Source organism: Siniperca chuatsi, linkage group LG19 (assembly GCF_020085105.1).
Source record: "Siniperca chuatsi isolate FFG_IHB_CAS linkage group LG19, ASM2008510v1, whole genome shotgun sequence".
In the NCBI taxonomy this organism is placed as follows: Eukaryota; Metazoa; Chordata; class Actinopteri; order Centrarchiformes; family Sinipercidae; genus Siniperca; species Siniperca chuatsi.
The window spans coordinates 1,330,371-1,356,600 of NC_058060.1; the positions used below are offsets into that span (position 1 = coordinate 1,330,371).

At 39.5% G+C, this 26,230-nt stretch overlaps 1 protein-coding gene across 3 annotated transcripts in view; it reads left to right on the top strand.

The window, feature by feature from the left end:
• Window positions 1-26,230, top strand: part of vstm2a (V-set and transmembrane domain containing 2A) — an 81,606-nt gene that overhangs the window by 48,452 nt on the left and 6,924 nt on the right. The window contains exons 3-6 of one of the 3 annotated variants that reach the window (XM_044176765.1): window positions 13,946-13,996; window positions 16,921-17,257; window positions 17,805-17,897; window positions 19,095-22,377. In XM_044176765.1, the coding sequence (XP_044032700.1) occupies window positions 13,946-13,996; window positions 16,921-17,257; window positions 17,805-17,897; window positions 19,095-19,186 (573 nt within the window). In that variant the 3' untranslated portion in view covers window positions 19,187-22,377. Of the gene's footprint in view, window positions 1-13,945; window positions 13,997-16,920; window positions 17,258-17,804; window positions 17,898-17,987; window positions 22,378-26,230 lie in introns of those variants that run through there. The other 2 variants (XM_044176766.1, XM_044176767.1) reach the window with 2 other exon arrangements.

A 26,230-nucleotide genomic window follows, 5' to 3' on the forward strand; every position in this document is an offset into this window, starting at 1 on the left:
TCCTCCAATCTCTACAAGCGGACACTGCACAGAAAAAGGCGCTTCCACAGAGGAACCACAATTCTTCCCAGCTTGGCTCGTCTACAACAGACTGACCGCCAGCTAACTGCAGCACCAAAGCCACCTCTCTTTCCCTCCCATGAATGGGTAACGTAACAACTGGCATAGCATAGAGTAACAGTGTAACTGGCTAACCAAAGGACTGTTTAACTTTGTACATGTGATGTTACTAATGTGTTTTTCTGAGGTTTTGTTGTTGTGATCTTCTCTATGGTTAACGTGAGGCTATTATTGTAACCATAGTTCTCATCCACCACTAAGTTGATGTTAGTTTATGTTATGCTCCACACAGACAGTCTTTGAGAGAAACTTTAAAGCTCCCGCTTCACATCTTCATGTGAGACATCCGGAGGCAGAACAAAGAAACATACACACATTCTTTTTTTTTTTCACACACACACACACACACACACACACACACACACACACACACACACACCCACACACCCTTTGTTCTGTAGTCAATTACTTTGCTATCATTTCTCTTCTTTAAGAAGAGTGGTTCCCCTGAGGACTTTATTCAAAGTTATTATTTGTGATTATCTTTGATAATTCTGATAGCCATAATTAATTGATAGCAACTACACAAGTGGGTGCCCCCCTTTAACCATTGTGAATCCCAACACTATAATATGTAAAACATTGATGTAAAAGTGACCTGCCTAAACCACAAAGTGGGGCTAGAGGAGAAAAGGGCTTTTCATTAATTGAGCTGTGCTGTAGTTTCACTCTTGTGTCCAAATTAAATGCTATTCTATGTGTTGTTATTGATGGAAAAGAACTAAACTCTAAACTTGTCTAAAGATTTCTCCTACACAGCAGTGAGCAATGCAGAGTATGCACGGTCAACTGGACAGACCACTGATGTCACCTTTGAGGATTTCTGGGCATTTCAGTTGTCAGTCAAAAAATAAAATAACCTAGCTGAGCTTTAAAAACTGGACTAAAGCTGAAACAATTCAGCGTTCTCCTCAAATGTCACCTCTCAGCTCTCATTAGGCATTCCCGTTGCAAGTAGTAAGTACTCTGTCATTCTGCTAGCCGTCGTCTTGAATTGACATTTCACTCAGTGTCTCTCATTTTATTCAGTATTCTTCAGAGACTGCATTTGACTGTGTCCCCTCATTTCCAGCCATGCCATTTCACCTTTTTGTCTCCCTGGAAATGGATAATCCAGCCAGGGCAAAATATTTTACTGCCAAATCAATTAGGGCTCCTCAAAGGTGCAGATTTATTTTCATGCTTGTCTGTTTTCATCCTTGGATTATTGGTTGTACTTTTGCTATGTGCCAACCTACAGAGGTAGACATTTAAAAAGATAGATGCTGAACATGAAGAGATCATTCATTTTCATGCAGGGTTTGGAAAGAGCACCAATGTAGCCTATTCAAGTTAGGCACAGCACAGTTTGATTTAGGACAAGCAAAAGTAGCTCATTTACAATCCACTCAGTAAAAGAAAAATCACCACTTTGTTCCAGACTGAAATATCTCAACAATTACTGAATGGATTGCCATGAAAGTTTGTACAGACATTAATGATCCCCAGAGGATAAGTCTACTGACTTTGTCGATCCTCTGAGTTTCCCCCTTGTGCCACCAGGAAGATGACAGTTTTGTCATTTAGTGTATTGTCCTAACAACCATTGTATGGATTTCCATGAAATTTGCCACAGTTATCCATGGTTATCCATCAGCTTCAACTGTACTTTGTGTTTAGTACCAATTAGCAAATGATAGCATGCTAACACACTAAACTAAGATCGTGATCATGGTAAACTTTACGTCTGCTTAGTATCAGCATGTTAGCATTAATATTGTAATCAAATTAGCATGCAAACATTAGCATCTAGCTGTAAGCACTCTTGTTTTTATTGTTTATTTATTATTTTAATATTATTTCTGGCCTGCATTTTTCTTCAGAAGCCATTCAATGTATTTCCATTCTGTAATTGCCTGTCTTTCTAATAGTTTTTATTTACTGGTGAATCTGCCGTTCCACCAGAGGATTCAAGTTGTGTATGATACGTGCACTGTTGCTGGTGTATTGCACATTTTGTATATTATTGTGTCAAACAACATTGTGAACAGTCTTTATATGAAAACATCACACAATGAATCATCTCAGCCCACGGATTGTTTGGCTGAGCTGTAATCAGATCCACCAGCTACTTGTCTTTTGTTGCATTTCTAACAGTGTAGCAGCTCGAGATGTGTTTACTGCAGTGGTATAGCAAGAAATATTGTCTCTGCAAACTCTCTCTCTCTCTCTCTCTCTCTCTCTCTCTCTCTCTCTCTCAACCCAACACTGCAGCGGCAGATGGCCGCCCACCATTGAGTCTGGTTCTGCTCGAGGTTTCTGCCTCTTAAAGGAAGTTTTTCCTTGCCACTGTCGCCAAGTGCTTGCTTATGGTGGGATTTGTTGGGTCTCTGTAAATAATATTATAAAGAGTACAGTCTAGACCTGCTCTATAGGAAAAGTGCAATGAGATATACGCTGGGCTCCTGTAAAGTTACTGCATATTTTGCATAACACAACTTTTTATTTGGATGAGAAACATTTTGCATAGACTTATCAGTCACTGATTGTATGGTATGGAATGATCTCGATTTAAGCAGACGGGCCGGTGCATTTACCAGCAGGAGTTTGCTTATAGACTGTATCCTTCCTCAGATGCAACGGATTTGGCAACTTGGGGTTAGAAGACGAGCCGGGCCCAGCACGATCTGAGTGGGGCTCGAGAGTGTGTGTAGCCTGGTTTTTCTGGTCTAGCTGCTCTTCCTTTTTTTGCACAGTTTCACCCTCTGTACAGGGAGTTTTGGACTGTTTTACATTTAACCACACAAGTTAGCAAGCTTCATCACTGACAATCTTCTATGAGTTTGAGTTAGAGACATGTTGTTACCCGCTATAGCTGAGAGCGTGCCCTCTGCTGGCACACTTCATGATATTTGTAAAATAAATTAATTCATGCTAGGGCTGTCACAATATTAGATTTTCACTAAATGATTATCATGGTCCAAAGAATTCACGATAACAATATTATCGTGATATCTCTAGATCATTAGAAAAAAAGATAGCTAGCTAAAAACTAGCTAAAAACTAGCTAGTTACTGCGTCTTCTTCCTTTTTACGTTTGATGGTGGGCGGGCAACCAGCGTTAAGGTGCATTGCTGCCATATACTTTGAAAAAGCCAGAATGTAAAGAAACGGAAATTATTTAAGAGGCACTGCATTATTTACACGATATTATCATATATGTATTATTAACATATCAATATTTAATTTTTAAATTTCATGATTATCGTCTATACCAGTATATCATGACACCCCTAATTCATGCATTATTCAAATAGGTGGCATTAGCACCTACTTGGAGGTACAGACCCACTCATACCTACCCGTCCGATATGACGCCCCAAGTGGTCAGTACACGTCATTTTAAACAGAACTTTGAGACATGCATTATTAAAATGCACTTGCCGTTACCACCAGTAACCACAGATCCTCATTATAACTTCAGAAAACATATGAATTATTCATATGAATAATTTATTTATATTAGATATATTTATATTATATTATTATATTATTATTTATATTTGTAATAGTCATTTGTAACAGTTTTGAAAAGCACTAACTAATGATGTAACACCAGCAATAGTTTTGGAAGGCAATGAGAAATGACATATTTTGTAATTTGGTTTGGCTTTGACTTTCTATTGTGTGTGTGTGTGTGGAACATTGTTCTGTGTTCATGTCTGGTTTATTATTTTTCCTCTCATGACACTTGACGTTGACACTTTTATGAATGACCACTAATATGAGCTGTCAACTTGGCTTCTCTCTTTTTGGATCCAAATGATTTTGCTTCCCTGCATTATTGATTTATTTATTTATTTATTTTTGACATTTGTGCCTTTATTTGACTGGGGAAAGTGAAGAGAAACAGGACATGGGGGGAGACAGAGGAGTGCATGACATGTAACAAAGGTCCCCATCTGGACAATATGACCTCAAGTGGTCATATTGTATGTGTTGTAAACCACCAAGCCACACTTACGCTACTTCCCTGCACTTTATATTAACAACTCCTTTTCAATGCAGGAAATGTATTTCCTGTTGGCTGGGGTTGTTGTGTTGTCTAGTAGACATATTTATAAGTTTATCTCAAAGCAGGACACATTGATACATCTCAGACACATGCTTGGAGGATGTTTTGGCTTTGCTGGTTTCACCACTGTTTAAACAAGTGAAATGTTAACAGTATCTGACAACTGAATAATGCAATTTAAGCTGAAGCAAAATGCAACTCTTCTCAGAACATATTGAGATTCCAATTTGTAGACAAAAGACAAGTGCACAAAAATAAATCTTTGAAAAACCCTATGTAAGTCTACTTTTAAAATATTTCTATTTTAGAAATATTTATAACATCTATATATATAATATATAACAGCATTAACATCTATATATAAAACATACATGTTTTAGAGAAGCATTTACAGACATTTTTGCATGTTATAAGCTGGAATTCTGATACTTGTATGAGACAGAAGAATGCTTTGTCTAAGTACAGCACTGAACAACTGAAACTGAACAGATGATGGAAGAGCTGAAAGCACTCTAGCAGCCCTTTGGGCCCGGGCGACTAATTGTAATTTGTTCAAGCTAATGCTGTGGGATTCTGATGCTCTGACACAAGATAATCAAGTGCATGTCTGAGGATGTCTGCATGGCTATATTTAAGAACAGTAGCTGAAAAGAGGACAAACCTCCAATTTTTGACCTCTGTGTTGCACACTGAGACTGATGTGCCCTCATTCCAACACTAATGTGGCTGCCAAAATGTGTATGGGTGTCATGAATAGAGCTGAGATGATTATGTAGTGTAGTGATGCAGTGCATGTGACTTTATGGCATTTTTAGTCAGTTAGTCCATAGGACCATCTTGTACCTCTTCTTTCAGCTGTGCTTTGAGAACATCTCACAGTTCAATAAGAGCGCTACTTTGGTCTTTAATTCCTATAACATTGGCTTGTCAAAGAATCATTTCCCCTTCACTGGATAAAGTAATGGAGTAATTGTACACAATTTAAGCACTTTCATGTTTTCTACACGCACAATTGCAGGCTTTACATGTAATTAACATTACTCTTGTCATAAACCAATGGGCTGTGAAGGGGATTAGTGTTTGCATGTGAATGCGACCCCTGTCAGCTGTGGGATGTAATTAGGGTTAACAACTAAGCTTAGACCCAAAACATCTTCAACTGGGAGTCAGTGAGCATTGTAATTAGGAAGCATTTTACAGGGCACACTACTGTGCTTTATGTACTTTACACCCACTTTGTTCTTAAAAAGGGAGCACACTGCCACCGAGGGCCTCAACTGGAGGAGAGATTGAATTAGAAATGCATGCAACATTCATAACTCATTATCGGATATGATTAAGTTGTCCTGCCAGTAATGGATCTCGATGGCGCCAAACACCAAACACATCCATCATAATTGGAGATGTGTCATTGAGTATCAATACACTGTCAATTTGTAGGTGCCTTACACATGCAGCATTTATTCTTCTATTGCATTGCTCTGGAAGTGTGTTGATATGTATTTTATAAGATGAATGATCTTGTATTAAACTAAGTAAACCAACTTGTGAGTGTTGTGTTTGGGCTGGATCATAGGAGTTGTATGACTTTAAAGAGAGCTACTGTCGAAGGGAACAGCACATCAAATCCAACTTTATACGGATCACAGGATTTTACATGGAAGATTTCCCAGTTATTTTGAGGAGGTAAGAGAAGTTCAGTCTCACAATGGCAGAACAAGTGTAGCAAACCTAAACCTTTACAGATTTAGGAGCAGAAATGGTAAGGTTCACTTTGGTATACTGGTGCTACGACATGGAAGAAGCAGCCTATTGCAAGGACAGGTTTGGATTTTTTCAAGGCTGTCTTAATACAATGCCATATATATGTTGAAAGAGTGATTGGTCGCTGTAATCATTCCTCTTGTCTGGCTGTGAAGTGATCACTTCAACTACACTGTAGAAATGGAGGAACAAAACCCATAGTCCTCATTCTGTTATGCGGCGTGATAATCTGGACCCAAAAGCAGAAGCTCCAAAAAACTCATGGCAGCCAAATTCGTCTTCTCATTCTCATTGTACCGCAACATCATCTGCTCAGCCATCCCCGACAGGTCAGAGCTAGATGAATATCTCTCACTGATCCTCGACCTGCCCTTATCTCCCAAGCTATACTCAGGGAATTCATTCCGCATTGGAGCCGCCTCTACAGCTTCTAAGTCAGGAATCCCAGACCACATCATAAAAATTCCCCAGCATACCTCACCTAAACAAGCAACAACCTTAACGACATCATAAAACACTCACGCACACCTTTCCAGTTGAGGTTCTTTTGGGGGCTCTATCCACCATTGACGAAGAGACCCCCCCACCCACTCAGAGTCTGAACTCCCTCGGTTCCACCGGATGTCCAGCTACCAGCAAGAGCCAGACCGTCATCGCACTCCTCCATCCAACAAAGCACAACCCCGATTTCCCCCCTTCCTCCCTCACCCTCCTTCTCCTCATCCCCTCACTCCTTCATCCCTTGACTCTCTCCACATCATCCTATGACCTCAACCCTCTTCCCCTGATCTCACGACCTTGACCCTCTCCCCTTCATCCCTTGACCCTCCCCCACATCCCTCAATCCCTCCTGCATCAACTCAGCTCTCCTCTATTCATAACATGCAATAAATTGTTCTAAATCTATACGTTCACTGCCTTGGTCTTTGTTAGTGAAGATATACGTAAAGGTGGGGTATGCGATTCTAATCCAATGCACATCTTATTGTCAAATTCAGCGAATATCTCCTCACAAATAAAAGTCTTCTTCTATGGACAACTTTTCCATGTTTTTCAGCCTGCTCAACAGCATTTGCTTGCCACAGCATTTTAACTCTTTGATCTCATTACCTGGTCACCTGTGCCTCTTCTCCCTCTCTGGTCATCCTGCCTGCCCTGCTGCTACATTCACCTTCTTAATCTGTATCTGATGAAATGCAAGATACAACTTAGAAATAAAAACTAGTTATACCTAATATTATCAAGATAATCGCAACTAGCTAGTACCTCCAGTAAAAGTACTCTGATTATATGATGGCTAACGTTAGCCTAGCTAGCTTACAGTTCAGCTAACACAATCACACAGCAGAAAATAAGACTTTCATTCAATTATTTGACTCATGAGTGGTAGGGCCATAACAGTAGCATTGGCATTGGGAAGAGATTTTTCTTTTTTTGTTGTTGACCAACCAACAACTTAAAATTGTTGGTTGGTCTTTTGTCACTCCTTTTTTCATTTTGTACTAGTGCAGTGCCTGTTCAAAACGTACCTGTTCGGAATGGACCAATTGCTTGGCCTCAGGTACTGCTGCTTCAACGTATAGAAAAATGAATACTGTTGATTTGAGGTGTGAACTTCAGGAGTATATACACCAACAGCATGAAAGAAACATTCTACTATACATATTGGGCTCTCAGATTGTTTATTTTCTGTGCCTTCAGTTTGGATCATTTGTATATTTGCTAAAAAAGATTTGTGCTTATACGAGATATAGCTACTGGTTTTGAACTGCCCATGGAAAGAAGCCTAAAAGCTATGTTTTCGCTGTCTACTTTTCTCTTAGAGCACATGCCAGAAAAACGTTTTTCCGACCCCTGTACAGCTCTGATCACAGGCTTTGCTCATGCTTATAGTTTTATTATTATGTACAAAAACTCAGAAACTATTTTTGGTGAAAACAACTCATACAGGGACTTGAGGGTTTAATGAACACTCACAATTAGCTGATAATTAGTCTGATCAGCCACCGTCAATCAATACATACACACATTGGACTGTAAACCATTAATCAAACCAATAACTAACCACAGTCAACATCAGACAAGCTTATCATACTTTAGCAGTTACCTAGTGTTTCTGCCACATACAGTAACAGTTTGAATTAAATGGGAGCTCTCTGCACTCTCGGGGAAAATATGTATTATGCCAAACTGCCTTTAAGAAATATGACATATTAACAATTCCTTTCGTGTCCGCAAAAACACACAACTCTAAAAACACAAGATAAAAGGCATCCTATGTTGATCCCAGTCTTCTTGTCAATTCGCCATCAATATAGTCCATAAAGATAAACTGTACAAACTTAGACAGACAGCTTAGACACAGAGCTGATCGGCTCACTGTTTATTCAAAATTTATTAACATTAAACATGCTGCGTGTTCAAATTGCATCAAATCCGACACTGCACTCCCTTGGGTCCCCAGCAATACACCCGCAAAGTGTGAAGTCGATCGGATGAACATTTCTCGAGACATGTGAAGGACAGACATACAGAGATTCCTCACTTTATAGTTGGATACAGGCTTGCTATTGCTAGCACCGCAGTTACTGCTGCTGCTTGAGAAGACTCGGGAGGTTGGGTGTAACCAAGTCTCACAATACAGGGGAGGGGAGGGGTTGAAAAAATTTTATTCTTTGCTTGTTAATTACATTGAATCGAGAAAATCAACCACTTTATCATGTTTTATAACAGTAATATTTTTCATTTATCATTATGATATAATATTTGGGGGGGTTGTACTGGCCGGTTTTGATTATTGGGGGGGTTACGACCCCCCCCCATAATTTACGCCTATGGTGTCAGGTAATGTTAAATAACTTGCCCACGGACATTCAGCTGACTTTCTAGTTTGCCAGGATCTGCTGCTGTTGTGATGTTAGCTGTAGCAGCAGGAGAGTTGTGAGCGTCGCTGTCTGGAGCTGCTGTGCTGCTCTGGGAGACGTCTCGTCCTCTCTGGCTGTTAGCTTCGCAGCAGCAGCTGTAGGGACAGTTTGCTAACCCACAACCTAGCTAACATTAGTTATATTACTTTCTGTGTCGTTGTTCATTCTATATCATGGTATTTGTCATGGTATTGGATTTCTCCAGAATTGCATACCCCACCTTTAAATCCATATGTCTTGAGACTGATTTTAATTCGTATCACATCACAGAGGCATTTAAGTTAAAGATTATTGCTTCCTGTCATATTTAAAGGACAAATTATAGGTATTTTTAATGTGTGTTTCAATGCCACTACTAAGCTGGCATCATGCAAACTGGTGATGATAAGCTTTTCATTGCAGTACATGACACATTTACCCCAACGCCATAGTTTAAGATTACAGGGTTTTAATGTGTCACATGAAGTCCATGCCCTGAGTTTAACCTCCTCTGAGTGTTTGTGTTTGTATAACTGATGCTGGATAAACTAATATAAATAAAATATTTGGTCTTATTAATGTGTCTTCATTGGTTGTGTATATCTATCATCAAGGGTCAGGGCTCTCACATGAGATCTTATCCTGTCACAGTAAGAGCGGTAATACAATGACAGCAACACAGGGTGGCCTAGTCTATATTTCAGTTTAAATGATGACCATTTTTCTTCATGTGACATTAATTTAGTCTCAGCAACTCAATGAAGCTTTTTTGATGCACAATAATTGTGGAGCACATTTTACAAGAAGTCAATTTGAGATTTGCATGACGAATGGCAGCTTGTCATGGTGGAAGGGTTTTGCAATAAAGAGACAAGCGATTGAAATTGAGATACTTGCGAGCGGCTGCAGCTTTGGCTCAGAGGGCACTCATGCAATAGAAATGAAATATAAATGGGAAAATAATGGAGGTTTATTCCGACAGTGTCATTGAAAACTTTTATATTACTGTCACAGGCTCGAAACTTACTTCTGGGAACAGGTACACATTTAGATAAGAAAAAGTAATTATTGACAAGTTAAATGCAACAGAGTGATTATTCTCTATAAAAGGTTTAACACTAACATTTTTATTTGTTCTTTTTAAGGACACAGGAGATACATCTTAGGGGCAGACACATGCCTTTTACAGCGGATGATAAATGCCAGGATTCTGAATTGATAGTGGACATTCATTATGGCATAATTACCTTAATTGCATTTGTACAGTGCTGGGTGACTAATGGGTTCACACTCATATAATAGTGCCTAATTTTTTCGTTTTAGTGCATGCAAATACAAAGAGTCAATTTGGATAAAATATTTTAAAATGTTTGAAAGGTAGATGTGAAGCCAGACGTGTACTGATTCATAATATGTGAACAAGGCGAGCACATTCAGCTGACCTGGAGACAGAGCAGAAAGATATTATTCATTCAATATAAAAATGATTCATATTGGCATTCCTTTCATCCTCACCCACTGTTCCCACACACATGTAGTCCTAGCTGTTGGCTCTTTGAAATACTGCTGTGTGTAAATAGTCTGTGTCCTGATGCTGCTGTCTTGGATGTTACGCAGTGTTTAATGTCAACCATGCATGTAGTATTGTAACCCTGATGCACCTTGAGGAATAGTTCTGTTCTCTGAGTTAAACAAATTCATGTATGTCATTTTTAAGTTTCTACATGTAATTTGAAAGTATGTTGACTCTTACAATGCTGCAGTTTTTGCTAATTTGCCTGATGTCTATGAGCTCAGTAGCAGCTCCAGCTCCAAAACGTAGAGAAATACATGATTAAACTTAAAAGATGTCTGCAGAAGCATGTTGCAGTTTACATATTTCTAAAGTTGGTCATTTAGCTTTCAACAAAAACAAAAAAAAGTTTGATCCACTTCCTGTTTTCATATGCCCACAGCCACAGTGGTGACTCTCTCCTAAGAAATGCCCTCCTTAAGGCAGGGACACACATTAAGACTGTTGAGCAGATTATGAATATGATTTGGGCGTGATGACTGATGAGACCAAGTTGGACCAGGTCTGTTTCAGTCTGGGTCAGCTGGTGTTGACAGTTGGCAGATAAAATCATATAATGAACGACCAATGATGTCACTTGTGTTTTTCCCCTTTTGGCCACCTAGTGAGTTTATTTTAGGCTTTGGAAATGTAAAAAACAACACCATCACCACAATCAGGATTCTGTGTCACTGTTAAATATCCCCCATGGGACAAAAACACTGTGGAGTGGGAAGACAATACTTAACGATCAGTAGTTACGGTAGGCCTTTGATCAGTAAATGGACTGTACTTGTATAACGCCTTTCTAGCACTTCACACACTGGTGCCAACTGCTCATCAGTTCAAAGAAACTAATTAATCATTCACTCACACACTGAGAGCACAGCCCTCGGGAGCAATTTGGGGTTCAGTGTCTTGCCCAAGGGCGCTTTGACATGTGGGATGGGGGAAGCCGGGATTGAACTGCTGGCCTTCTGATTGGTGGACAACCTGCTCTACCACTAAGCCACAGCCACCCCTAATTAGTTATATTCTGTTCAGTCAGAACAGAATATAGCTAATTATGGTATGTGGTATAATGGTCTCATTACACTTTTCCTACAGAGCAGGTCTAGACTGTACTCTTTATAATATTATTTACAGAGACCCAACAAATCCCACCATGAGCAAGCACTTGGCGACAGTGGCAAGGAAAAACTTCCTTTAAGAGGCAGAAACCTTGGACAGAACCAGACTCAATGGTGGGCGGCCATCTGCTGCTGCTGGTTGGGTTGAGAGAGAGAGAGAGGTGGTCAAGTAATTCTTATTCTTATCTCCCACCCGCTCCATGACGTGCTGGTCAAACAAAGGAGTACCTTCAGCGGAAGACTCATCCCCCCACAATGCACCACAGAGCGCCACAAGAAGTCATTCCTGCCTGTGGCCATCAGACTCTTTAACTCCTCCCTCTAAGTGTCAGTCTGCAATATGTGCAATATCCTGTGGTAATACTCCGGTGCAATATTCTAGTTTTTTCCTATTTATTGATATTGATATTTATTCATACTCTGTTACTGCTGTGCAATATCCACCGTCTCATAAAAATCTTAATAGGCTACCCTTAACTCGACAGTACATGCACTACTACTTATTACTTATGTTATTACATTGTATTATTATACTGTATTATCATTATCAACCGGTAAACCCACTTTGTACTTCACACTTATTTTATTTTATACTTATACCCACCTGGTACTTAATTTATTTTCTGACCTGTATTATGGTGTATTATATTTTTGCTAGTACTTTCTCCTGTGTGCACTGACATGTTAGTGAGCTGCTGTAACAAAGAGTTTCCTTTCGGGGATCAATAAAGTATTTCTGATTCTGATTCTGACCATCAACATCTTCATCAGGGTTAAGCTCCAAAAACATTCCACATTCAATAATGTCTTCATTAGACCCTCAGTGCTTGGTAAGCACCTGCAGACTGTCAAACTCCATGCCCCTAATTTGTGATGACATCATCAGGGTTAGTTTCTCAGACTCAACAAACAGGCTACTATTCCGAGTATTACAAGTATACTGATCTTGATGTGTGGCTCCACTTTAACTAATTTAAAGTTCTATTTAAATCATACACAATTACCAGATGTTAACAAAGGTTAGCTATTCACCATTCCTAACTGACTGACTAATCAATGACAACAAGTTGCCTGTGTTAGTGCTTTGAGGAAAGTCAGAAACGGATTTGAAATAAACAAAGAATTAATTTTATATTACAAAAATCAGACATTGGAAAATAATAGACTGACCATGTTTTCCTGAATGCAGCAGCCACTATGTAACCAGAGTAGAGCATCTGTCCTCCAGTGGAACTTTATCCTCCTCAGGTGACATATATAGACTGCACATCCAGCCCATATAACCACTGTGAAGTTTGTAAAAGAGCAGGCTGAAATTGATGACTTGAAACAGTCCAACGCCAAGGCCGAGGACAATTAATCCTGCCTCACCATTAAAGACGTCTCCTTGATACAAAGAGGATGCCAGGTCCATCTGTGAAGTCAAGATGTAAGAGTCATACATACATGCAGACAGTGAAAGCTAATGGCTCATTAATCACCTGTCTGTCTAACATTCTCCAGAGAAAAGCTCCAGGTTCCTTGACATAATTACAGCACTTGAAGGAATGCTCTCTGCTTCGAAAGCAGCCATCTTATCTCTCTCCTGCCCTTCCATTTTTGTCTCGGCCGTGGAGCCAATAGCTTCCGTGTCCTCTGGAGAAACTTCCTCCTCCTCTCAAGGCTTTTCTACTGCACCGCTCTTGCTCCTCTTCAGCTTTGTAGTCGGCAGACTTTTTTTCCGGGCGCACATCCATTTGGCATCCGATGTGGGATAAATAAATTATAGCCTCTAAAATCAATGCCCAGTCCATGATGTAGGCTGTAGGCTTAGTGCTTGCCCCCATGCTAGAACTATGCCACCAGGGCTCAAACAGGGGCATTTCGTGAGCCCCAGGGCTGTGCTGCTGTTCAGTATTTTTGTGCTTAGAATTCTTTTTACTGAAAAGCTTTTCCAGGCCTTCTGACATTTATTTGTCACACATTTTCATTTGTAATATCACTTTTACTGCGGAGACTGATGCAGATTTTGATTAATTTGTCTCAGGAAGCTGTTTGTCACACAGCATCCAGGTCTGAACCAATATTTCCCCTTGATTCGCTGCAGCGTCTGGAAGCTGTCTTTAATTTCCTAACCACTCATAGAATCTAAAAATAAATCAAAACTGTGGCAAGAGTCACATCTTTGTGCATTTATTTTTAAAGGCAGAACAGTAGCAATGCATGTTGTAATGAAAGATTTATAACGTCAGTGGATAGATGAATTTTTTTTAAGTTGGAGTAATTTCATAGCTGGTTTTAGTGAGTCTGACACTAGACTTGCATAAAACACATCTTTGAATGTGTCCACAGAGTCGCTCTTTGAGAGCTACACTGAACTCAGCCAACTACTATCACTTTGCTAATGCTCTTTTTCTCTTTCTCTGACTTTCTGTGTTCACAGATGGAGATGATACCAGAGCCTGATCCTGATGACGAAGGGACAAAAATAAGTGTAAGTTGAAGACCACATCATGTATCCCTGGTTGTAGCCCAGTGCTTCTCAAACGCGTGCCGTCATGACCCAAGTTGGCAGCATTTCATTCAGAGCAAACACAACAGCAGCTGATTTCCCCGAATAATACACCTTCAACCAGAGAAAGGAGCTAATCAGTGAAATCATTGGCAGCGTATTATTACTGTCAGAGTGGTTCCCTTCCTGCGCTCATGTCCCAGCAGCCGTTCCGCCCCTTTTTTCCTGTCACTCTGTATGTGCATTCTGTGCCCAGTGCACCACACAGCCTTCGTCTGAATTACCAAATTACCACTGGAGTCCTCGGATAGTCCAAGAGTCAGGTGCAATATATGGTGACAGGTCTGGGATCAAGGTAACCTAGAGATGTCTTTTATAGGTAAATTCGGGTTTATTACGCATTGGATCATCATTTCTACGGGTTAACATTATACTCACTAAAATAATGTCATAGATCTAGGAACATGTGCTGTCTGACTTCTTTCTAGCATTGTAGCTGCATTCCTAGATTTCAGTAATTAACTTGGTACAATGTTGTTAATACTAATTGAAATAATGGGCAGCACTTCACTTGTGTTTGCTTAGTCATTTCAATAGACCTATCTCAGATAGATTTAGAAGAAAAAGGTTCTAATTAAAGCCACCATGGACAGCTTGCAAGCAGATTACCCATTCCCTAAATGAAGCACTGAAGTCTGCTAAACATCATAGGGGTGTTTCTATTGTATTGTCTACTGTTTAATATAATAAGGAAATGTTTTTATCAAAAATCAATCTGCTAAGCAAGTTAACGTATCTGCGCATTGTTAAAATTAAAAAAGTCAACAGTAACTTGAAGCAAGATGTGTTCACTAATTCAATATTGAACCAAAACCACGACCTTTCCCTAACCCTACATTGTTTTGTTGTCTAAACCTAACCACATGCGGGACGCAGGATGCAAACCCCACTTTCCAGTGTCAAAGACGTGTGCTTTGTTAGCCCGCTGTTTACCCCAACCACCTTCCTACAGCTTACAGCACAGTGTCCTCGTACAAGAATCAAGCACACTGTGGACTGGAAAAAAACGTTACCAGTCAACCGAATTCAGGCATATATTTTTTTCCTTTAAAAGTATTTGGTAAAAAACTAAAAGTTGTGTATAAACAGAATTTCTAGGAGACAGGTTTGGTCTATGTTGGCCAAGTACCACAAAATGTTTTCATTGGTCCCGCCAGCACGACCAGTTGAGCTGTCCTGATTAACGTGCATGGGCAAGTGAGTTTGCTGCGCTGCTCTCAGAGCTGTATAGGCCACCATGGATCACTTCTTCACCCCTCGATATCAATAAATGCACAGGTGCACAGTTGGGGATTGCAGACTCACTTGCAGGTATAAAGTTGTCTATCCTGCCTCTTCTTTTTTACCATCATCTTCAGGAAAATGGATAGTCACAAAAATATACTGTCAAACAACGTGTACCCTGTATATTGCATTATATAATCTCAGAAAGTGATGCAGCCTTGTATTAAAGTTTAGTCCATTTAACATGTGACTTTTTTATTTGTTCTATATCTACTGTGTTAATATACTGTACAGACCCAACTTTGACATTCACTACATCAGTAGTCACTCTGTAATAGACTCTATCATTGCAAAAAGTCCACTGCAGTCATTTAGTCTAATTCTGACCCACACTGTAAACATTTTTTCCCTAAAATAAGCAGCAAAATATGCTGACCTCAAGAGTACACGTGGCTGACAAAATTATGGCACATCCTGCTTTAAAGATCCTAAAAACATATGTTCTCAATCAGCTTCTAACAGTCCTACATGAACACATTATTATTTGCCAAAGTTGTAATATTTTCTTTTCTGTCTGTGGTGTTTTTTCTTTTACTCTTCTCACTGGTTTGAAGTGGATAGAGTGCATTTGTTAAAAGGGGGTGTCACGTATTTCTGATTTTTTTTATGACAGTGGCTAAATGCTTATGGTTTTTGACTGTTGACATTTATCAATAATACATATTGAAGTTTTTTTCTGAACTTCAACTTTGATCATTGCTTATTTAGTCATGAATATCTATTGTTATGGATAAATACCAGGTTTTCAGGGGCTATACCAATTTACTACTTACTAACCCAACCCCCCAAAAAATCCAAGATTTAATATCCTTGTAAGTGACACCACCAGGGTTGGGCGATAGGATTATATGTATATACAGTGAGACAATAGAAATTTCTCAACCTTTACCTACCAAGGTGTCTGTTACTTCTGGTTGTATTAAGTCATTGCAAGCAACATTGCAAATCAATGAGTAGGACTGCTTTATAGTAATATTGGATTTACAAGATTGCTGCATCTCTGTGATTACGTACCTTCATGTCTGCCGGAAACATACATTACTATTTAGCTGTTTTATCTATAAGCAGTTTCTCAGAAAGTTGATTTCATAACAGTATACGTATATAGAAAACCCTATATCAAATCACGTACATGTACTCTGATTTTATTTAAATTGCCCATCTCAAGACACCACTAGATTCTGTGTTCAAGCCAGTAAGCAAAAGATATTGGCCCCAGTGCCACCAGTATAAAAAGGTTTTCTGGAGCCCTCAAGGTTCACCACAGGATGGAAGAAAAACTTGTATGCTCATGGCCCACAGTTGAGAACCACTATTTCAATCCTGTCTAGCCAACAAATCTGTGCTCCTAGCAATATATGTTTCACCTGTAATTATCATTGCCACATCTGTATATGTTAGCATGAGTCCAACTTCTTCTGAACGTGTTATATCCAAATGTCACAGTATAACGGTCACGTAGCATGTTGTAGAATAACGTGGCATCATGTGCCATGAAACCTTGTGGTATTCCATCACGCCATCCACTATGACACTGTGATCTTGTTGAATTATTTTAACAGACAGTGAAAGTCCAAGGCAACGACATCTCACACAAGCTGCAGATCTCCAGAGTCAGCAAGAGTGACGAAGGACTGTACGAGTGCCGGGTGACACGAGCTAACTACGGAGAGATTGTGGAGTACAAAGCCCAAGCCTGGCTGAAGGTCAACGCTACGGCCAGGCCACGACGACCACTGCAACCTCCCAAGAAAAGCTCCCCGCTGCACCTGACAGACAAGAAGCCGAGAAAGTCCAGCTCACCTATGGGCCAGGACAGCATGAGCTCAGACCAGAGGGTAGCCTCCACCTCCACCTCTCACACATCCTCCAATACAGCTAAACACAACCCCGGCTCAGGTAAGACCCTGGGGGAGGGTTACATAATGAGGGCACTGAGGAACACATAAAACACTCATGTAGCCAGAGTTTTTACTGCCAGCATAAAGTCTGGTCTGTAACCTTCCTGATGTGTTTGACACGTTCATGGGTCACCTACTTTGGTTGAAAAAGCTTAGGGGCTAGGGAGATTCAGAACAACCAACAACAGTCTGCATGCATTTATAAAGTGTAAAATGGCGCTTTCAGAAAACAGACCTCCCCATCATTCAAGTGATCTACACACTCTTATGATTGACCTGTGGATCCAATGAGAACCTTCAGTATCTGGTAGCTCTGAACAGCTCAACAGACTAAACAGACCAGGTCTCATGGCACTATAAAGATATAATGCAGGTGTTGCAGAACAAAAGTACAAGCAAGAAAATGTGACGTGAGAGCCAGTATTTGGCCAAGTAATCATTGAGTCTTTGGTATTGATTAATAGCCCTATCAAACTGTAGCTTCAGTTTTTGTTACAACTTGCACCAGGTACCAGGCTGACTGTTGACATTCTGCTGGTTTTAAGGTGGCGGTGTACCGTTCTGGGAACTCAGAAACATAGAATACTGGCTTTCATCTGACTGGTTGCACATGAAAAAGGTCACGACAAATGTCAAAGGTGAATCTGATTGAACATTCAGTGCAGCTGCAAGGCATAAAATCAGTGCAGCATGCAAGTCCTTCATTGTCATCATTGCTCTCTCCACAGCACACTGATGATGTGGAGAGGGCCTTAAGATCTCCACATGGTCCCCACAGCAGTCCGCAGACCATCTCCTTTGTGGCTGTGTGCACACTGTCCACAACAAGTATTGTGTTCATACTTTCATAAGTCATGCTCCTGTCCATCAAGGAGTTGCCATTGCTCTCCAACACTGTAGTGGGCGCTATGGACAAATCTGCAGCAGCACAAAGCAGGGTTGCTGTTGAAGAAGAAATCAGGAAAAGCAGCATGTGATGTTTCTTTGGCTGAGTCAAAATGTGCGGACGTCACAGCACTTAAAGACTTGCAGACTTCTGGGCGCATTCCTGGGAAGTCCGCATGTGCCAAGGGCTGTCCAAATCCACAATTGATCAAGTCTGCAAGGGGCCTTAAGCAGACTTTCGGCTGACTTCCACTGAGTCTGCTTGAGGCACAGACTTCACCATACTTCCCTCGGGAAATTATCCATATCATTTCATCCATGCAATAATATAAAATAATAATAATATGTACCATATTTTTTGAAGACATAAGGCATATACAGAATATGCATATGCTGAATAGTATGGATGTTATATTCTGCAAAGCTAGACAGGCAAAGGTTGGCTTTGGTAGATTTTGTGCATGTACAGTGTGAGGATCCTCACTCGAGGGTTTAATGTGAATATAATAGGGTTGGCAGCTCATGTTAAGGGAAAATTGTACTGCGTATTCTGACCATACCTGTTAAATCTACTACTGTAATGCAGCAGACCAGCATACATCATGCATAAATTGCAAATATCAATACCTTTTAGAATCCTTAAGAAAAATACTTTGAAATGAGTTACAGGGTCAGGAATTTGAATTCATCTCCATGGAGACACTTGAGGTTTTAAGTCCCGTCTCCTAGCACATTTCATCCCTTCGTGACCTAGCTGCTGCAATCTGCAAGGGCTTATTCGGGAAGTCCGCAGGGTGCACCTTTGCATTCAGCCTTTGTTAAAACTTTGCTTTGTTAAAACAATGGCTGCATATTTTCTTTGTACAACACATACGTTGTTTTCTACTTGCCTCCTCATTCTTTTCGTCTTTAAAATATGTCTTTATATATGTTGGCTACCTGATTGCCAGTCAGATGGAAGAGGCAGTGGTCATGGGTACCAGAGACCAACAGAGGCCAATCAGTAACAGGGAGCTGCAGCTGCCGTGAGTTTCAAAATTGATTTCAAAACTTTACTGTTAATGTTTAAGGCACTACATGGTCAGGGTCCCAGCTATATTTTAGAAATGTTCATCCCCCATGAGCAGCTCCTGAGATCCTCAGGCAGGCTTCCTATGGTGCTCAGCTCTGGAACTCCCTGCCTGAGCAGGCTGGCCAAATCAGTAGCATCTTTTTTATATTCTTTTCCACAACGATTTGGTTTGAATTTCACTGCTCCTTAATTATTGACCTCATTTGCTTTAAACTTTGCTGTTTGTAGAATTTGAAAATGTCCTCTAGTGTATCAAAAAAAGACACCTTCGGATATGACCCAGGGACAGTGAGAGGAGAAGGAGCTGAAAGCAACACATACATAGATTGTCTCCAGGATTGTCTCTTTTTTCTACACACAAGAAGTATTGCCATTAGAATAATTTGACAGATGCTATACATAAAAATGCTACACGTACTGGCTTTAAGTTATTATAATTTTTTATTGAACTTGAAGAAATGTAATTCATGAGATTTACTGCGATATATCTCCATCATGGGATCGTAATACTCAGTCTGTAATTACATTCAGCAGATTGCAAAGAATATCAATGTTACCTGTGTCCTTCATTAAGCACAGTAAGGCTGAAATCCTTTCAAAGATGTGTGCAGTGTGTTGCGTCCTGGTAGCTCACCTGGTAGAGCACGTCCACCATGTACAAGGCTGAGTCCTTACTGCATGTCATCCTCCCTCTCTCTCTCTCCCACATTTCCTGTCTGTCTTCAGCTGTTCCTATCAAATAAACGCAAAAAGCCCAAAAATATTCTTAAAAAATTAAAAATAGATGTGTGCAGCGTAATACCTATTGAGTTGCCTTAAATATATCTAATTTCAATTAGAAATGGCTACCAGCAGCAACCAAAATGGAACGTCAAAGCAAAGGACAAGTTGTTGTTGCCTCAAATGATTAGAAAACTGCAGTCAGCTGTTATTCAGAAATAATGATAATAATAATAATAATAATAATAATAATAATAATAATAATAATAACATTAAAGAATGGTGTAGGCATGATTAACAAATATAGCAGGAATGACAAAAGCAGAGTTCTCATATTGACCTGTAAGGAATTGAGGTCATTTGTATTTACTTACTTTACTTTGGTTTGTCAACCATTTCCAAAAAGGTGTTTCCCACTAACTTTTAGGATTAAGTACTAAATTGCAACTGTAAAGGCTGATCAGATGTAATAGTGGATTACTACTGCAAACGGTAAAACATCATGTTACTTGGTTAAATACAAAAGGTACATGCATTTAAATATTTAACTCTAATACCTACAACTTCAGTCATGTGTGGGTGACTGAATCACTTTGATTTTGTTATTTCACTAATAATATGATTAAAGAGCAACTTAACACCAGTTGAAAATCTTGGTTTTGCTTTAGTGGTTTAACTTCTCACCTTGAAGAGATCTACTGTCACTTTGGGCTGTTTGCACAAAAAAATCTCTTTTTTATATATGTAAGAAAAGGTGCAGACTGTATGGACTCAACCAGAGTGTTTTTTATTTAGTGTAACCATCCAAGATTTCATACCTACATGACAAAACAGGCTGTTTGTCATTGCCCTTCAAATCAACCCATAGGAGCATCTTCTGACCTGCTGCCCCTGTGGTTATGGACTGGTCAAGTTTAGGGACCTAAAACTACTTAGTTGAGGTTATTATTAAAAGAAACCAACGTTGACTGTTGGTAGGAGATAGGATGCAAAGAGTGGTCTCCAGTCTCAAAGTCAGACACTTTGTATACCGGTACAGTCACCCTGACCACCTCGAGGTGTACTGGTGTACAACGGTGGTCACACTACTTCCGCCTTTGTTGCTAAGAGAGATTATTTTTATTACAACAAGAAGATGGTCATGTTTGAACAAACAATCAATGCTGTCATTTTCTGGTGAGGACGGTCTCAAGCCATCAGTAAAAACCTAACCCTAAACTAAGCTGAGACAAAATAATGAACTAAAACTGAACAACACTGATGTGGCTGCATTTTCATACTAAATAGACAAATTACATATTTGTAGCAATGAGCTATCATTTACCCATAACTTACAATAACTAATTTACAGTATGTGATGTATTCTTGTCTGTTTGTATGTGAATGGAGATGTTTTATTGCCTGTAAGGACATGTTGCACATTGCACTTTCGAATGGTCCACATTTTCCTCATGTCTTTTTCACACCAACATACTCAAGCTGATAGAGGAAATCAGTCTTGTATCTTCATGGTGTTTAACTTGTAACAGAAAAGGTTCCTATGAAGCAGCCTAGTTTTCTCTCATTATTTTCATTTCTCAGACTATCAAACTATGTACCGCTCCTCCTCATCTGTAAATGCCAATCATTTTCTACCTGGTCAGACAGTTCAAACACAAAGTCCACCCTGCTCTGGGCGCAGATAGCCCTCTGCACCCTGAAGCAAAACACAGAAAGATATTACTTGCCACTGAATAGAGGTAAAAAATTGAATAATCCCCGGGGCTGCAGAGTCTGAGATTATGAGGCAGCCAAATTATGCTGACAACTGTGTTGCAGTGAGTGCTGTGTGCAGTGTGTCTGACACTGATAAATGCCTCTCAGAGGCTGCTCAGGCAGCCTTAGCCCCCTTCTCTGAGCGGCAGAGAGGTGTCACAGCTGAGGGCAACACAGTTCTATTACTGCCGCACTCAGGTTTGAGGCAGATGAGCAACAATAGGTAAATGGACTGAGATTAAATTAAACCGGGGGGAGTGCAGATATTTTCCTTTTCCGCATTGCTGCACCTGTAAACAACAAGGCACTTTCCAGATGGGGGAATATGACTGTGACTGGTGGAGTGGCTCCAGCAGCAGCAGCAGCAGCAGCAGCAGAGTGGTTTGTTCACAGCTACTCCCCACTAGTGTGTCAGCTGTTGTTAGATCACAACTCGACCTCCATCGTTCCTGGCAGTGTTATTCTCTCAAAGCTCAGAGGTGACCAGAGCTGAATGCGAAAAAAAAAAGGAAAGAAAAATGTCCCCAAAGCCAGACTTGTCCCCCTACCCCTGAGGCCAGCCTGGTTCCTGCATGAAAGAAAAACAAATATGGACTCAGCTTGATTGCATAAGCATTCCAAACAAAAAAATCACTGACCTTGTTTTTAAGATCCACCATATTTTTTTAAACTGCCTCAACTGCATGTCTAAGGAAAGAACACCAATGAGTCATCACTCCAGTAGGTGGTAAGGAACAGCAGGACTGCTGTTCATGGCTGCATTCATATTGCTCAAGCAGTTGCACACAATGTCAATGTGTCATTTCAGGTTCATGTGGATGCTTGTATTGGTCCTTCCTTACTCACAGGTACTTTACTGTCTTTTGGGTGCATGAAAATCTGGCTAACGTCTGTGTGTGCTCAGTCGGGGAAAAGCCCAATTGTCCATCAAAAATAATTTCCATCCAAATAATACCATCAGATTTTAACTTGTGGTAAATGCTTTTTTACAAATAAACACTGAACCTTTTTGTGTACTAAAGCATTTTAAATGTATGCGTTTCCCACTGAGAGGCAGCTATTACAATCTGAAAACCAGGTAGTCAAAATGCTAAGGAGCCCCAAAGCTGTCAGGGGTCTTGATTTATATATTTTTTAATCATTTGTGTACTTAATTTACTAATTTGTGTCCACTGTGCTCTCAAATTAGCATGAAGTTATTGTTATTGTATGAAGGCAAATGTGTTTGTATAGCATGTGGAGTTTCTCAGGGATCTACTCTGGGGTCTCTTCTGTTCAATAATAATGTTCCCACTTGCACTGAAGTTACAGGTTGCTAGGACAACTCTGGTCACTTATGAGGAGCAGGATGTTAGCAGGAGACAGAGAGTGTTAGTGGCAAACTGTCTGTGCTGTGGTATAAAAGTGCCTACAATACCACATTCATTTTTTCATATTAATATTAATATTGTTAGGTTTTTTCCATTCATTACATTTGTCCTTCACCCCTCAAAACTCTTTCAGTTGTGATGCTACGTTGGATGTTGTTTAAGCAATGCTGGTCAATTTTAGCTGCTAGCAAACTGTGGGTTAAGGCAGTTTAGGTGGAAATATGTGGATATGCTTTGGATTGGGCCATTCAAACACAACATTGTGCTATCTTTAACATGCCTTAAAATTTCTTAGGGGATAACATATTATTACTGTTATCCTAAACTTTGTTCAAACCTTTGAACTAAAATTCTAGTGGAGATACCAAAGATTTCAGGCAGAGTTCTGGGGAAATGTGTATAAAATTATGCAGCCAATGGAATAGTGCAGCCATAAAAAACATGGAGTCTTGGGTTTGAATATTTCCCTTCCCACTGTGGAAAATGTACACACCTCTGTAAAAACCTAAGCAACATTTTTTTTAAAATGATATGTGTATAGCAGTCATATTGCAGTTTTATAGGAACATCAAGATGTTGATAGGAGATGCAAAATTAAGGATTCAGGTGAACTGAGAGCTGAAAACAATTTTGTAAGATAGCTATTTAGCCATACTTTCCCAGTGGTGGAGGAAGTGTTCAGATTATTTACTTAAGTAGCTAAAAGTACTAAAACCACACTGTAAAAAATACTCAAAATAAGAGTAAAAGTCCTGCATTGAAAATGTTACTTAAAGGTTGGTTCAGTGTGTAGGATTTACGGGGCTCTATTTGCAGAATATGGCAATAATATTCATAAGTATGTTTTCATTCGTGTATAATCAAATAAGAATCTTTGCGCTTTCGTTACCTTCCTTCTTCCTTTTAACTGGCTAATGTACCACTCAGTGCCAAACTTTGCCTGTGAAACTGCGTGCCGTAAATAGTTTCCTCTGCTTTTGCGGGGAATCCGAGCCGCTGACAGGCATTTAGAATACATACAGTACATAGAAATAGCCAGTCTTCTCGCTGATGGTCTTGTTTGTTTATGTAAGTCATATAGAGGCATCAGTATTAAATTGCGACTGTTTCATAACCAGTTAAAAACTCCTTTTAGCACGTTTAAGTAAAAGTATGTAAGTATAATCAGGAAAATATACTTAAAGTATCAAAAGTAAAAGTACTTAATGCAGAAAAATGTCCCCTGTGACTGTTACTATTACTGTTATATATCATATCATTAGATTATTGTTACTCATGCAATAATGTGTAAGCAGCATTTTAATGTTGTAGTTCATAAAGGACTGCATCTAATTATTTTTTTATGGCTTTGATATTTTCTAAATTAATCAATTAATTGTTTGAGTAATTGTGAGGGGCATTTGTCACTATTTTCAAAACCTAAGTGACACCTTAACAATGCTTGTTTTGTCCACCCAATAGTCCAAACCTCAAAATTAGCATGGAACCATGAAATGTTTGGCAATTTTTAATGCAAAATGACTTAATTAAACGATTATCAAAATAGTTATCAATTACTTAGTCGACTAATCATTTCTGCGCTACTTCTATATATTATTTGGTTGTTTAATATATAACAAAACAAGATATTTTATAAGCTCTCCATATGTTTTGTCTGCAGTTGTTTATTACATTGTATTATTATACCGTACATACTTATCATCAACTGGTAAATCCACTTTGTACTTTACACTTATTTTAATTTTATACTTATACCCACTTTGGTACTTAATCTATCTTACCTGTATTATAGTGTGTTATATTCTGATTTGCTCAGTACTTCGCTTCCTGCATGCACTGACGTGACAGTGAGCAGCTGTAACAAAGAGTTTCCCCTCGGGGATCATAAAGTATTTCTGATTCTGATACTGAAAAATCTTAATTTTTAAAGTATTAGTAACTACAGCTGTCAGATAAATGTAGTGAAGTAAAAAGTGCAATATTTCTCTCTGAGATTTAGTGGAGTAGAAGAAGTGGCATGAAAAGAAAAGACTCAAGTACAGTACATCAAGTTTGTATGTACAGTACTTGAGTAAATGTACTTAGTTCCACCACAAGAGGTACAAACCGGATGTTGACAAAAGCTGAAACATTCATAGGATCAGTATGTTTTATTTGAGGATGGAAACAGTGATACTGAAAGAAGCCTGAATGATAAGTAAAACTGCCACTTGGTGGGTTACATTAAGCCTGATCAGCTGCATGCTCCTCATGGCAGTTATGACTATATGATTTAGAAAAGGGTTTTGCATTACACTCAGTTAGAGAGTGTATCAGTCAACAAGCAAATCAGACAGCAGGTTTTATAACAGAGCCACCAGGCAAGTAAGCAAGCCAGTCAAAGAGACAGTCAGCTAGCAAGTCAGCCGGCCAGGGATCAGCAGGAATAGATGGAACTGGCACTAAGCCACTTTGAGCTCCCTGTGGAGGTGCTGTGGTGATTCACCTCCCTGCCTCACTGAACCTGACTGCCTCGCTGGCCTGGAATTGATATTCTACATCACCATTTCACCGAGCCAAAAACATTTTGGCAAAATATGGAGTGTTGTGTTAGGTTAAGTAGGACAGAATGAAGAGTATTCAATGTGGGTCTATTCTATCCCAGCATGCACCGAGAAAGCCTGAAAAGGTCTCTGCTAGCTCAGACAGATACTCTCACTCATTATGTCTACAGATAAGTAGACTGACTGCCCTCAGACTGTGGAGGAAATCCAGGAAAATACATGGAGAAAATGCACGCTCAAAGAGGCATCATGCACAGTTCTACACCTGAGACATTGTATAAAAGTCAGACATCTCCAAATCATATCTGCCATAGAGCATTTACTTTTCTTTCAGCTGAATAACCAAGTAAGAATTCAGCTGCAAAAATCATCCAAAATGACTTATATAGTGAAATGAAGATATTGTGACCTTGTCAACAAAACTATGACAGGAAGTGGGTGGAGATCATTTTAGCCACTGTGAAGGATAAATTAAAATTAAATAATACATCTACTGCCATCCAAAAAGGTAGTTTTTTGTGTATTCAGCTGTATTGCTGGATTCTTTTTGTATTTTTCTTTCCTCAGCAATTAAAATGCATTGTAGTGTACAGAAACAACAATAATTCACAAATGTTCTTCCTTTG